The sequence below is a fragment of the Aspergillus karnatakaensis genome, assembly GCF_047715665.1.
Source record: "Aspergillus karnatakaensis strain CBS 102800 unplaced genomic scaffold BJY04scaffold_49, whole genome shotgun sequence".
NCBI classification, from domain to species: domain Eukaryota; kingdom Fungi; phylum Ascomycota; class Eurotiomycetes; order Eurotiales; family Aspergillaceae; genus Aspergillus; species Aspergillus karnatakaensis.
In genome coordinates, this window is record NW_027395761.1 from 248167 (window position 1) to 261882 (window position 13716).

General features: G+C 51.3%; 5 protein-coding genes across 5 annotated transcripts; 3 read left to right on the top strand and 2 right to left on the bottom strand.

Moving 5' to 3' along the window:
* The first annotated feature begins 293 nt into the window (after positions 1 to 293).
* Positions 294 to 1309, top strand: BJY04DRAFT_196748 (uncharacterized protein). Its single transcript, XM_073712391.1, has 2 exons — positions 294 to 853; positions 927 to 1309. Exon 1 carries the CDS (start codon positions 356 to 358, stop codon positions 590 to 592), a length of 237 nt encoding a protein of 78 aa, XP_073567949.1. The 5' UTR covers positions 294 to 355; the 3' UTR covers positions 593 to 853; positions 927 to 1309.
* Positions 294 to 1559, top strand: BJY04DRAFT_116176 (uncharacterized protein). The gene is made up of 2 exons (XM_073708252.1): positions 294 to 853; positions 927 to 1559. The coding sequence occupies exons 1-2, from the start codon at positions 602 to 604 to the stop codon at positions 1368 to 1370; spliced, it is 696 nt and encodes a 231-aa protein (XP_073567950.1). The 5' UTR covers positions 294 to 601; the 3' UTR covers positions 1371 to 1559.
* An 887-nt stretch (positions 1560 to 2446) lies between these two features.
* BJY04DRAFT_221492 (uncharacterized protein) lies at positions 2447 to 4350 on the bottom strand (the record flags this gene model as incomplete). The annotated part of the gene is made up of 2 exons (XM_073717140.1): positions 2447 to 3588; positions 3660 to 4350. The coding sequence occupies 2 exons, from the start codon at positions 4348 to 4350 to the stop codon at positions 2447 to 2449; spliced, it is 1833 nt and encodes a 610-aa protein (XP_073567951.1).
* Positions 4351 to 4549: 199 nt separating this feature from the next.
* On the bottom strand, positions 4550 to 5961 carry BJY04DRAFT_196751 (Fig1 domain-containing protein). Its single transcript, XM_073712392.1, has 3 exons — positions 5421 to 5961; positions 5022 to 5364; positions 4550 to 4966 (listed from the first exon to the last, which is right to left on the bottom strand). Exons 1-3 carry the CDS (start codon positions 5869 to 5871, stop codon positions 4582 to 4584), a joined length of 1179 nt encoding a protein of 392 aa, XP_073567952.1. The 5' UTR covers positions 5872 to 5961; the 3' UTR covers positions 4550 to 4581.
* Positions 5962 to 10462: 4501 nt separating this feature from the next.
* Positions 10463 to 12951, top strand: BJY04DRAFT_230015 (Zn(II)2Cys6 transcription factor; the record flags this gene model as incomplete). Its single annotated transcript, XM_073719189.1, has 4 exons — positions 10463 to 10601; positions 10704 to 11486; positions 11559 to 12697; positions 12747 to 12951. The coding sequence occupies 4 exons, from the start codon at positions 10463 to 10465 to the stop codon at positions 12873 to 12875; spliced, it is 2190 nt and encodes a 729-aa protein (XP_073567953.1). The 3' UTR covers positions 12876 to 12951.
* Positions 12952 to 13716: the final 765 nt, after the last annotated feature.

The window sequence follows — 13716 nt, forward strand, 5'->3', positions numbered from 1 at the left end:
GGTCAACGTAAGCATTGACAAGCCTCGCCTGAGTCAATCAAGCCCCGCCGCAAGGCCTTAGCCTTCAACAGCCGACGATAAACGAATCAGTTTCGGAGGTTATTAGCTAAGTCCGGGGACATCGGGTTGAAGTGGAGAGACCGGGAACTGCCAGCGAAGAAGGTATTTTTCGTATAGAGTCAGAGCTAGAGGCTAGGGCTGTTTGACTCTGGGCCTGTAGAAGTTTGAAAACGCGCACGCGCGCCAGTCGTCGTGGCTAACTGGCTGAAACTGTCGAGGACTCGGCCGGGGGAGAGAATTAGGGTGAGTTAGGTCGGGATGCCGACCCACATCTGCTCACGATAGATGTCGGGTTATGCCGGGTTGGGCCTTAGCAGTCCGCGCTATCATTCCTTCCTCTTGCCCCTGGCCACAGATTTCAGGAGAAGGGGGAAAGCCGATGTCTCGTCTGCTGTTTGCCTTTGTTGCCTCTCGATTCTGTCTTTTTTTTCCCTTCAGACTCTGTTCCTTGTTTTCTGAACCGGATTTCACCCCTCACAGCCAGCCCTATTCCTTATCTCTATCACACTGCATACATACTGTAATTGAGTAATAGCCAATCATGGCCCTGCACCAGAGTCTCGCCCGGCTAGTGCCCCTCTCTCCGTCTCTCCAGCTTTTCCTCCTTTCTCTCCCCCTCCACTTCACCCTCGGAACCGCCCATGCCATTTCCGAGCCTCACACCAAGCACCTTGGTCAACCGGGCCATGTACACCCGCCGTTAGCAAGAGATACAAAACATGCCGACTGGGTGATTATCCTCATCCTGGCAGTTGTCGTCTTTACCGTGTTTGCGATCGGGTTGATGTCCCAGGTAGCCCTTCCTGCCCCCTGAGTCCTACAGGATAACCACCACTCCAATATAGAATATAAGCTAACGATCCCAGTACCGCGACACCCTAATCCTCTTCTGCCGAAGCAAGCAATACCTCAAAGACGAGGAGAAGGAATACGAGTATGAATTTGGCGAGATGAGCCACTCTGCGCCGGGTCCGCAGCAGGGTCGTGCGCGGCGCAGAACCGTGACTGCTGTCGAGGGACATTCGCGATCGACGAGTTTGCTTGACTCTTCGAGTGCGTTTGAAGAGGCGGAGAATTCTGCGCGCTGGGTTACGCGGAATGGGAACCTGAATGAGCAGGTTGTTGATGTGAATGGCACGAGGAAGGTGGTGCTTTTCGTCGACTCGAACTCGCCGGAGAATGGCGGCGGTGCTGGAGGGGATGAGTATGCGGAGTGGTTGAGGAGGTGGAGGAGGGAGAGGGAGGAGCGGAGTGGGAGGCTGGTGGAAGGGGAGAGGCAGGCGGAGGGGTATACTGATGCTGCGGAGTAGTGCGTACCCGTTGTTCGATTGCTTCCTCGTGCGTAATCGGGCTCTGTTTTATGTCCTCAACATGCATAGCTGCTTCGTCCGGCATATGCACTCGTTATTGCGGCCCCAGGGTTACCCAACGGCATTGACGCCCAAGAAGACAGACCCTTACATCACAACACGATCAAGGGCCAAAGCAAGCGCCGACAACCTTCCACCGGGGCTACCGTCGAAGCTCGATCATCTAATTCCTGCTGGGCTTTGACGTCCACAATCACAGAACTCACTAGTACCGCGTCGCGGACGATAAGTGTCGGTTCTGGCAATCTGCACGCGACTTACCTACCCCTACATACCACGGGCGCCATGAAATGCCTCAGGCTTACGGATCTATTGCACTAGGGGCAGTGTCGTTGAGTTCCCAGAATGTCCGAGACGCAATGGGAGGCAATTCCGTCTTCTACTGGACAAGTCTGGTCTGCAGATAGAGCCGCCTTGAGATGAAACAGACCCGAACCAGCCTCGATTTGGGGTTCGAGGATTGATGTCAACCCCGATATTCCATTTGTTTTTCGGCTCGGCCCAAGAGTTCCAAATTGGAAATCATAAGATGGCATTAGACACCACCTATGTCAGTTAGTGTCCCCGAGTCGATCTTGGTGGATTTATCGCAGGGTAGCGGTGTATGTCGGGGGTGCATAGCACTCCGTATTGCAAAATTGTCTTTAAACCATCCACTATCTATGGCAACCCCATATACAGCCATTGTATACAAACATACCATGGAGGTCATGAGTTGCGTTTACCCAGTCTTCTGATTCTGTAGGATCTTCATCCGTGGTGGCGGATTTTACGGGTATAAGCAATGTGCAATCAACACGGCTTATACCTAGCCCATGACTCGACTGACAGTTATATCGAGAGTAATACATGTAAGAGATTCAGGAAATCTAATGTTTGGAACTATTGCATCCACTTCACAGGCCTACATTGTAGTATATGTACTCAACGTTCAACCATATGCGTGGCGATTGTAGCCTGGGATGTACGCAGAGCCTAGGGACTGTTTTTGAATGCATCGAGATAGCGTGACCATGTCAAGCCAATAGTGGAGCTATCAGGAAGACCGTCCCAGCAAACACGAGAAATAAGAACGTCAAAGCGATCTTGAGACCCAGACCCCCATGGCCCAGGTCCCTCGTCCAGATTACGACGTAGATTGGACCCAGGAAGCATACCAGGAGAGCCAACCATACACGTCTCTTCAATTTATTGGTCGAACTTGATGTAAGAAGCCAGGAGAAAACCGCACCGTTCGAGATCGGCGCTCCGGGTAGGAGGTCAGCGTGTCTCCGGATCGCGGATAGATAGGCTTGCTTTTGGCGGTGCACCCATTGACTTCGTGCCAGGGCGCGTAGAGCATACGTGGTTGCACTGAGGGAAAGGGCGAAAGCAACAAAGTGGCCCACAGGAACGGGGTTGGAGAGTTGTTGGATCTGCATTGAAAACAGGGAGGCTGCAAAGGAGAGCGGGATGAAGAAGAAGGCGAGCTCAGTTAGGCGCGTGATGCCTTCGGCTTCGAGGATGGCTCGGTGGGATTCTATAAACTGTAAGGTGCCCGTGAGCGCTCTGGACGCTTCTTTTAGGCCCTCGATGGTGTCCTTAAACTGTTGCTTTAGCTGGGTGACTGTTTCGTGTTGGGGGTCGTTTCGGTTGCCGCCGCATAAATTTAGTAGTTTCTCCAGGGAGCTGGTGATGTCGCGATCCAGGAATGATAAATGCGCAAGGGCGGTGGCTATGAATTTTCGCATCGCCAGGATGTCCTCAAGCTCGGCATCTGGTGATGCTGTTGACTGTACGATATCGCTTTGTACATTATTCAAAAGATGAAGGAGTCCCATGGTATCGGATTCAACGAAATGGAAGAGGTGCGTCAATGGAAGCTGTGCACACGAAATTGTCGTCGGAGTAGTGTCCCGCTTATACAGGTCGGAACTATGCTCGAGACCCATCAGCGTAGAGTAGTGGGTGTTGTAAAGATTGTCCAAGTATCCTCCGCCTTCATCGAGGACGCTTGCTGTGTGGACATGGGGTAGGAAGCGAGGAATGAGGCCTTTGTAGAGATTGACTTCTTCTATTGCCGCTGAGGAGGGCGGGTCGAAGGGCGTCTCTGGTGCCTTGCCAGCCTGCGTCCAGGTTGCTGTTTCTGCTCGAGGGACAGCATCTAAAAGCATAATGACTGGAATGGATAGACGGAGTCAGCGTGAATTCCAAGGGATGCTAACCACTAAAACTCCAAAATTCGCTCACTGTACTGGTGCCCATTCCGCGCAGTCCTGTAGATTGAAACCCGCTCTTCTATTGCAAGGAGGCCCCTCGCCGCAATGCTAGAGCTTGCAGACAGATCCCATTCTGAACGGCGCATGGTCGAGATGACCCGCGCTACCTGAACGGTGTAAGTGACCTTCTCCTTGACCCCCCCGCTCTTTTCAGAGTATCTCTCCTGGTTCATAAGCTTGTACTCATTGGCGGTCTCAGCGCGGCTGTTTGCGAGCCTAGAATATTTACCACGGGAGATAGGTCTGTACCACCGAAACGATAGATATGGGAGAGCTATGTTCCATGTGTTCCATTGAGCCCTTTCGCGTTGGTCGACATTAGAGATCCTAAAGCCACTCATGTGGTCTAGGAAGAAGTGCGGTTCAAGTCCAAAGATTCCACCAAGCGTAAACCAAACGTCGGTGTCAATGTCCTCAACTAACACGTATCGAGTACTGATATCATCCAGCCCATTGTCTAGCCACTGGCTCAAATGATGTCCATTCTGGAGGGTACGCTTATCGGTCAATTTTGACATACGGCCGGGGCCTGTGTCGGCGAAATCGATGAGGGTGATGACCACGTTGCCATGCAACTCTCCACAGAGTCTATCATAGCCAGGGATAATTGCGGCCCGCTGCCTGATGTTTTCTTCGTATTGTTCCTTTGCGTGTAAGGCCATGAGGGTCTATGGATGTTATGAAGGGATGAGAGAGTGTACTGCATACGCTGAGCTTACCTACCCCGCTAAACACACGTGATCAATGGAGTATCCCATGCAATTATGGTTAGTTCTTGTCAGGCTTCTAGCCTGCATAATGATCCTACAATAATGTGGAGAAAAGACTGTTTGTTGAGCCATCCGTTTACCCATAAGCTTCACCACCACGACCCAAACATACCTAGTTTCTACTCAATCTTCATCGTCGTCCACTATCTGTCTAAGAAGCCTCAAGTTGAGCATCATTATCGTAGTCCCGACAACTACCAGTACATTTGCTGCAAGAGCTCCCCAGCCCAGTCCCATGGCAACATCACCCACGCCGCCTTTTACGGCGCCACCAAATGCTGCCTCGGTGGTTGCAACTTGCGCCACTACCGCAATATGCTGCCATGTCATTGCAGTGACCAAAACACATGCGGCGAGGATCTGGAATGCCATAACTAGCTGAACCATTGGCCTTGCAGGAAATTGCTTGACCTCAATCTCACTTCCTGAATCATCGAACTCAGTGCGCCATCCTGGAAATGAAGCCAATGTACAGATGCTTAGGAAGAGGAGGACCATTGAAATGATCCTGCGGCCGAGTTAGTGTCTCAGCTCACCACTTCTGACACTGGCGGTTAACCTACATCATCATGGAGACAATGACCTTGTCTCGGAAGCTGTCTGCGATGGTCAGTAAGTTAAGCGGGTCACCCGCTCCATCAACAACCGCTCCTAGCGCCCCTGCGCTTGATTGGCAAAGCCAGCCAGTCGACTGTCCGTCTGCATTGGGGTTCATACAGATACCGAAGTATCCTACCCGCGCGGCGAGGGCTCCTGCTGAGCTGAAGTTGGCAACCAGAGTGTAGAATGACGGGGACAGGACTTCGTGCCCCCTGCTTATATTGGAATCAGGGGACGGGACATATGATAGCTCCAGAAGATAGATGTTGGGGATGGACTGCGATGAGCAACCCGCGAGGACAAGTGCTAGAGTTCGGACAATCAGTACGTATTGCGTGGCAGGCATCTTGCTCTCCACTCACACAGGAAAGTGATGGCTATCATTGAAATGAACATTAACATGTGGTGGTACCCTATCATTGGTATGTAGCGGAATGCGCGACGTCGAAGTCTGCTTCCCCAACCGGTTGGATCCTGGTATCCAATGCTTGATTCAGCTACACTGGCTGACTGCGAGTGCTGACCGAGAAGAACGGTCGCAGCAGTGGTCTCTTCGTCTGTATCCTCTCCAGCCCCTTGTATTAGCTCGTCTAGATGGATTTGCTGCTCATCAGGCTGCTGCTCGTTCGGCGATGACTGCTGGTCTTGCTTGCGCCATTTTGCTCTCAGCTTTTGACGCAGTCCTAATTTCCATGACGGTCGCCGTCCGGAGGATGCTTGATTAGAGGGTGGACCATCATCGGCCTGCAGGTGGTGTACATCGTCGGCACCTGATGGGGTGGATTCTTCGGGTTGTGGCTCACTTCCTTGCATGATTTCATACTCCAACTCAACTCAACTCAACTGAGACGGTAACCGCTTAAGCAATCTCTGGGTTTTCTGGACAAGCAAGCGGCCCGTGGAAAGACACTCAGAATCCAGCTGAGTTTTCGTCACGCGGCAGCTTGCCAACACATCACCCTGCATGCAGCCGTCATCCTTCACCTGTGATCTGATTGGCAACTACGATTGTTAGACCCACCTAAAACCGTGCTGATGCTTGGCCCTTCGCCCTACTTCATATCTCCCAAGCGATATATTTTGTTTCTGTTGCTCTTACGCCTGTGGGGTAGGAAACACCCACCTAGAAATAACTATACATTCAAATTGGTACTATCACGATGATGTTCTTGCTATACCAACAATTCTCTACGCAGTTTGAGAGCATTACTCCCATGTTTTTCAGACGTTTACAAGTAGCGGTAACGATAGATGCTCTCAACTTACGTTGTATATAGTAGTGATGGAAACAACCACGACCAATGGACCTGAGCTGCTGCAATGATGATCTCTTCAACATACATGCTCGTCGGCGCCGCTCATCCAGAGCTAATAAGAAGCAGCCATCCCAATCATAAGAACTAGCCAACGTTGTATCCTGGAACACTTACCCCTTGATAGATAGGGAGAATGAAATAAAGACCTGGATTGCCATGCGCGAGAGTGGGGTTTAAAAAGGATACGCTTCGGTCCGCCTTTAGGAACCACTGTACAGCTTGTAAGCAACCCTAATGCCCACGCCTACTGGATAACTATAGTAGCATTTACTTGCGAATTAGCGCTCATTGGGATGAAACAATATTTGCTCGATCATCAGGTGAAACTAAGGGATAATCTATCGGGCAGTCTGTATACGTGGTGGCAAGCGTACCCGGAGCTCCGAGCATATCGTGGAGAAACAGTGAGAGCTGAGTGGAGACCATTATCCATTTCAGATACTGTGATTATCATAGCAGGTGGTCTTAAATGCAGTCCTTTTCGCTATAAACTTCGCCCAGTTTCTGTTGAAACAAATATTTTCTGAGATCGGCCAGTTAGTTAACAAGTATCTGTACTAAGCGAGGTACCACTCCACAAGCAACAAACATGGCCTGACTCCGGTCTAACAGGAGGAATAGGACGCCGAGACAGTCCGAATACGCCCGAACTCAAAACGAGCCATTTTCCCATGGGGATCAAAACTGGCACTGGGCGAGCGCTCCGCCAAGCCAGTACGTACTGTCTGGCCGCGGCAGTCGGATGGCTCTGTTATCGGCAATGCAAGGCTGCATACAGGATTGGGAAGAATATTTGGGTTGCATTATTATGCTACACGTCGGGATCATTTACATGAGGTAGAATTTCGAAGGTGTCAAGGATTAGGGGGCGGACGACGAGGTAAGGAGTGATGGGTTCCAGGATGAGACGCGACATCATGTCAACTGACTTTTTAGTCGGGGATGATAGTGCGTCTCTCTTTTATGTGCCTGTATACAACCATATCAGGGTTGATGGTTATATAAAGGACCTAAAAAACACACGGACACCTGCACTGCGCGGAGGGTGCTGAATTGGTGGGACGACAGGCCCGGTATGGATAAAGTCTTATTGCATATAGGTAGACGGTGCCAATGACATCTATCAACAATTATCCAGAGCTGAATATATTGCTAAATGTCCGTCCTCGATTGTAAAGTTCCTTTTTGGGGACGGTATTGATGAATCCACTGGCACTTGCCTGGTTGGCTATGCAATTGTCGGTGGCGGGCAATACAGGCTTGTCTCAGCGCACCCAACATCGTCACGCGATTCTTAACAAGCATCATCTGCGCAGTTGCTGAAGAGTATGCGCGCTCACTCTATCAGGAGCTACCCATGACGCTGACTCCGCTGACTGCTCCTGGGAGGTGATCCGAGAGAAGCATTCCGGACGACTAGGTTCACGGCCCCGTCACTGAGACTGTTAAAAGCGCTTCAGAGCAAGCAAAGTTCTCAGAGCGTGGTCTTGAAAGTCAGGAAGACCAGTCATAGCCGGCGACAGCACACGCTCGCTGGCCGTTGAGGACGCTGCAGCCCTAGTAGAATCCGTCAACCATGCTCCTTCACGAAAAAGCCTCTTTGTTTCTTTGAAATTGAAATACCAGATCTGGAAGACAGACAATATACATTTCAACCTAGGCTTGATTGTAAAGGATATGATACACCCGACACGCGTAGACACATAAGGCAAGCGCGGCCGAGCCCTCTAGAGCAGCAGCAGCCATTTGCTCCTGCCTAACAAGGGGCTCTTGGGAGAACATCAGGACGGAAGCTGCGATGTAAACATGAGGCCATCGCGCTTGCCCTAGGTGGTAAATATCAGCTCACATTTTTGGAAGAAGCCACACCTGGCCTTTCAAGAAGGAGCGATCCCGACCCGACTCGGAATATTGCTTGTGACACGTATAAACAGTTCCATCGGCGATGGCAAAGGCAATATATTAGAGCGGGCGGAAACAGACTCAAATGGGTGCTGTTGGTCTAAAGATCTCAGCAACCTCTAGTGTGGCGGGCAACGGTACGCACATCGTCATACGCTCTAAGGTTCTGGAGCTTATCACGATCGGATACTCGGGTATGCCTATGACGGTTGACACAGCCAAGCCATTGGGTTGCTAACGGCCATGCCCGCTGCTTCAAGGCCTCGGGGCTTTCATAGATGTCACACCAGACAAGGTATCGCTGACGTACTGAGATAAAGAAGAAAATGTCTCGTTCTTGCTTGGCACGAAGCAGTGCGCTACGTTGAATAGCCGATTGAGCTGTCACGCATGCCATATCGGCTGTATCTGATTCGATAGCGGTTGCCGTTGGCAGTTAGTGGATTGGGTGGAAAACCGATATTGGACGTCTGCGAGGGTCTACTATTTTAGATACCCGCAGAAGCGAGTTCTTGCTCCAGACTTTGAAGTAATCTGATACTGCGCGGCTGTGTACTGTAACACACTGCTGGTGTTCTGGCTCTAGCTATCCTTTTCTCATTGTACTCTCACCGACCCCCGGTAAGGCCGTATAATAACCTTGATTAGAGTATCTGCTAAGCCGGTATTTGTCAAATGACGTTTTACGGGGCAAAAATAAGAAGCCACCAGGAAGGACACCAACTACCATGCAGGATGCTTTCCAGGAGTGAGGTATTTTTCACGTCAAAAGCGTTGAGCTACAAGCAATACTCGTCGGCGTAAAGCCACCCGACATCCACGCCCAGTATCCGAGAGTCAAACAGCCTCGCAAGATAACATGCCGAAAATGCTTGAACTTCGACAAGTGTGAGCAGAGATCGATCTTCCTTTCTCCCGATGGCCGAGAGGAAATGCAGGGGAGAGACAGAGCAGGGTTCCCCGCAGATTAGATTACACACAAACGGTGGGATGCGAGCTCTTGGCCTATCAGTTTCTAGGTTCAAGAGCCGTTTCTTCACGCAGGTCTGAGCCCTCAACAAAGCAGTCTCGGTCTACTGGATGCGAGGCTAGTCCTCGGGTGACAGGGATCGGCGACTATCTCGTTGAATCACCGGCCGAAGGCGATGTGATTCTTCCACCAGTGAGGATGGACAAGCAGGGGGCTCGGCACCGTCTTAGCGAAGCATGACGCGGCGAATGGAGAAGAAGGATGGTAGCTTTGAAGGCTAGTGGAAACTTGTTCCACCAGGAGTTGGAGACCCTGGACCCCTGGCGATCTGCTCTCTAGACAGACAAGACACCGCTTCTTTTCACGCAACGTTCCAAGTTCCTTGTTAGAGAATTGACTGTACAGAGCTTTCTTCTGCACATGGCCTAGATCGCAAACAGTGTATCAAACCCCGAACTGGAGGTCCAAGCTCGTGTAGTCCCAGATCCGATGGCACCCAAGCCTAAGCTCGGGTCGAAAACTACCGAGGGAAGATAGTGCTCTTGGGATTCTGATCGCATCATCTGGTTCTAGAGTCCTTCCACAACGGGCACTAGCAATCGCAAAAATCGACCTAATCCCTTGAGCGTCCCCATGCGTCTCCACTCGAATCAGATCGGGGTTTCGCAGCCGGAGTGCGGAGGAATCCATCGTCTCCAGTTATTCTTGTTCGCGCATTTCTATTGGTTTTAACTTACGCGTATACGATCCACGGGGTTTGGGGAGCACTCTGGAGAGGTAGAAACTAGCGTAGTCGTAAGGTTTGCGTGCTGCAGGGCTCATATGGGGGCGAGCGACCGCTGGCTGGGATCGGACGCCGCAGGAGACTCCCCCACTCGGCAACGCCGTCTTGATCCCCAGATTTCACAAAGCTGTCGTAATCTTGAGTCCAGCATGGGCCCTGCTAATCTGGGGAAACGGAAGGCGCCGGAAAGGGGAACGAGAATGTACATCAAGGAACGCTAGTGTCAGTTATTGAGTTCGCCAGGATCAAGCTGCATGTTTGTTTTTGGCAGGACTCTTCTCGAGAAGAAAATCTGACTCGGCCTGAGTGGAGGTTGGAGCCCGAGATGCACCGGCAAGCAGCAGTTATAAACACGGAGCCCCAGACTCTTGGCTATCTTGGGTTGACAGGTCGATTTTGTCACTATTTCGGCACCAGGCTCTCACCACCACAATGGCATCTCTTTCGAAGATAAACTCCAGCCTTGACGGAGATGGGGAAAAGCCAGACCGAGTGCGTCGGGCCTGTGACAGGTGCAACACTTCGCGAACACGTTGCACTGGCGGCTTGCCTTGGTACGTTCTCTCACTGTGTCAACATGTGCGAGTCGAAGGCTAATGTCCGTTCCTTTCTTAAGTCGGCGCTGTTACAGTATGGCCACCCCAGGTCGGATCGCTCCTTCCAGTTCTAACAGACACAGAGCTCAACTACCCCTGTCAGTACGAACGAACCGTCAAGAAACGCGGCCCAAAACCGAGGTCAGCCCAAAAGCAGTCCCAGGCCAAACCTCGCGATGAGGCGAGAAGGATCAAGGACACGAGCCCAACATCCACAATCTCCAGCGATAGCTTGTACAGCGACAGCGCCGAAGACCGTGGACTGCTGACGCCCTCTGCCATGTCTAAGCTCCCGGTTGACAGCGATTTTGATATGCTTGAAGGGACACAGAGCCCTCTGAGCGTTTCGGACGTGGATTCGTGCTTTTCCAGCGTCTACCCATTAGCATACCAGGTGCCTTGGGACTACCATGTGGCGCACATTCCAACTCATGATCTTCTGTCACTTGATAGCTCTGGGGTCGAGTTCGGCAACAAGCACAACGCCTCACCTGAGATCCCTCCTTGCCGCTATCCCTGCCTCAACGCCGTCGTGCCATTTCTGCGAGGCACCCTGAGCGCGGAGGATGCCTGCCAGCTGCTAGAGATATTCTTTGCCGATCCCGTCACATCAATTGGTGTAGAGCGCTGTCCATACGTTCTGTCGCCTGTCATTCGCAGCAAGTCTCTTCTCTCCGCAACAAATCCACGATCTGTTTCACCGGCGTTGCTGGTGATTATCCTCTGGTGTGTCTCGCACACGGCGAACCTAGATACGTTCTTGCCGACCGGCTCGCGTGCTAGAGTGACGCAGCGTCTTTACATCTTGTCGATGAAGCTGCTAAACGCCCGTGGCACCGTCAATCGGAAAACTGACAGCAGTAAGGATACCCACTTTGAATCCTTTAACAGTGCCCCTGCCGTTTCAGTTCGTACTAACCATGGTGTGATAGGAATTTTCACGGTGGAATCCAACGACACACCGCAAGTCACAGTCCGTGAGACGGATCCAACCATATTATCCGATGCTGCACACGAGCCCAATGTTGACGACGTGCTCAGTTATGTCCTTTTGACGTGTGTCATATCCGGAACAGGCTTCAAGGACGAATGCCTTCAGTGGTGGAACAAGGCTGTCTCGCTGGTCAGGAGACTTGGGTTGCACTCTGAAGCCCGAATATCACAAAACACTCCATCATCTCAGCAGATGGGCCTCACCGCTAGGGAGGACCACGAGGAGCGCCGGAGAGTATTCTGGCTGGTTTATGCTCTGGACCGACATCTGGCACTAAGCTTCGATGAGCCATTGCACATTTCTGATTCAGAGATCCAGGTTTTATCACCGTTACCTGAATGGATTTGGCAGAACCTCGACACGGTTCCACTTGAAGATATTCCGCCCCGAGTCTGCGGTGCACCGACACAGATCACCGGAACAGGGTTTTACGAATATTTCCTCCCCCTGATGGCAATCCTCGGGGACATAATTGAGCTCCGCTCACTGAATCAGCATCCAAGACTAGGGAGTTGTCACGAATCACACCAAACGAGCACCATAGAAACAATGCTCGCCGGTTGCGAGTACAGTCTAGAGATTTTGCAGGCCGTTGGGACGCCAAACCATCGGGGGTTTGCAGACGATTACCGCCTAATATTACCGACTTCATCATCCTCATTTGGCGACCCGGCTGATGTGGCTTGGAAGTGCGCTCATCAAACCGACGCTGTGGTCGCTTACAGTCAGTATATTGTCCAGGTCCTGCATATACTCCTTCGAGGGCATCATACCACAGCGTCTCTTTTAGAGACCAGCAAGATCAGTAGACCGCCAACGACGCCGAGCAACTTCTTCGCCTGCACACCTGATGCTGTAGCCGCTACTGGAGCCATATCTCGTATTATGGAGCTGGACGCGGATTTGTCATTCATGCCCTTCCTCTTTGGTGTCTACCTGTTCCACGGGAGCTCGAGCTTCTTATCACTTGCGGATCAGATGGCTTGCGCTGGAGCGGATGAGCTTGCAAAGGCTGGGTGTGAGGCTATCGCTCGTGCGAATGAACTCTCAGTGACTGTTCTGGATACACCGTTCCAGGTAAGCATCTTCCCCGGGTGATGATCGCGCCAATCCTAACAATCCAAAGAGGAACCTGTCGCGTGCTCTGCGCCAATACTCGTATCTCACTGAAGGGTCTACTACCACTGGTACGCTAGGAGGCAGCGGATGTGATTTCATAAAAGTCGAGCCCGGCTTCGACCTCATCTCGTGTTAAGACCTGGGTCGATACATCAGCATATCCGCTGTTAGACGCTGCACTAATATCATTAATACCATAGACAAATCCAAGCTGTATAGTCATACCACTCCCTTAACTACGACAATTGTAACGCGACGGAACAGCCTCTTGGTTGATTCAGGATGTTACAACTTTATCACGAGTTTGTTCCTGCTATCCTTGTTAGACTCTGTAAAAACGCTGCAAACAAGATAACGAGTCGCTCTCACGACCGTCGCACCTTAGGTAGTCCCGTTTCCATTCCGCACTTAGCGTCGGTTTCCAGTACACACTGGCTAGCTAGGGTGGGCAGAGGTCCTCAATGCACGATTACACAAGGGCATGAACATAACAGATAGGAAGGAGAGATGTTTACAGCAAGCCTGGTATAGTGAGACCATCCAGAATCGAAAGATGTCTTGGTGGACCTGTGAGTATCACGGTAGCATTAGAAGAGTCTCAGGTCATTGGATTTCTGTCCACTGCTCACCGTGCAGGGCACGTGGAGACTTGATTTAGTCAGGGTGAGGGTGAGGTTGAGGTTGATCATTTATATCTGTGATAGACAGATCACATCCGTATAGTTATGTCAATCCTCTACTGCTCCCGAACTTGCAATATTAGGATAGTCTCAACTATCTTGAGACAAATGGGAGGAAGAAAGGTCGTATATTATAAGATAAATAAGCAAGATGATTTGCGTAAAGGAATGTGGAGCCAAAATGCGTACCCTAGCAGGTCGACGTCGGCTTCGGCCATCCAGTACACTCCCCGCACAAGCAGCAAAGACAGCGGCGTCTCGTGTTGAACAGTTTGATTATCCGGAGCTTAATAGGGT

Excerpts from the sequence above, each read along its gene's own strand:
- BJY04DRAFT_196748 (XM_073712391.1), top strand. The coding sequence starts at position 356 with ATGCCGGGTTGGGCCTTAGCAGTCCGCGCTATCATTCCTTCCTCTTGC.
- BJY04DRAFT_116176 (XM_073708252.1), top strand. The coding sequence starts at position 602 with ATGGCCCTGCACCAGAGTCTCGCCCGGCTAGTGCCCCTCTCTCCGTCT. Across the intron at positions 854-926 it reads CGATCGGGTTGATGTCCCAG|TACCGCGACACCCTAATCCT; the intron begins GTAGCCCTTCCT and ends TAACGATCCCAG.
- BJY04DRAFT_196751 (XM_073712392.1), bottom strand. The coding sequence starts at position 5,871 with ATGCAAGGAAGTGAGCCACAACCCGAAGAATCCACCCCATCAGGTGCC. Across the intron at positions 5,365-5,420 it reads GATAGCCATCACTTTCCTGT|CACTTGTCCTCGCGGGTTGC; the intron begins GTGAGTGGAGAG and ends TCCGAACTCTAG. Across the intron at positions 4,967-5,021 it reads GTCATTGTCTCCATGATGAT|GATCATTTCAATGGTCCTCC; the intron begins GTAGGTTAACCG and ends ACTCGGCCGCAG.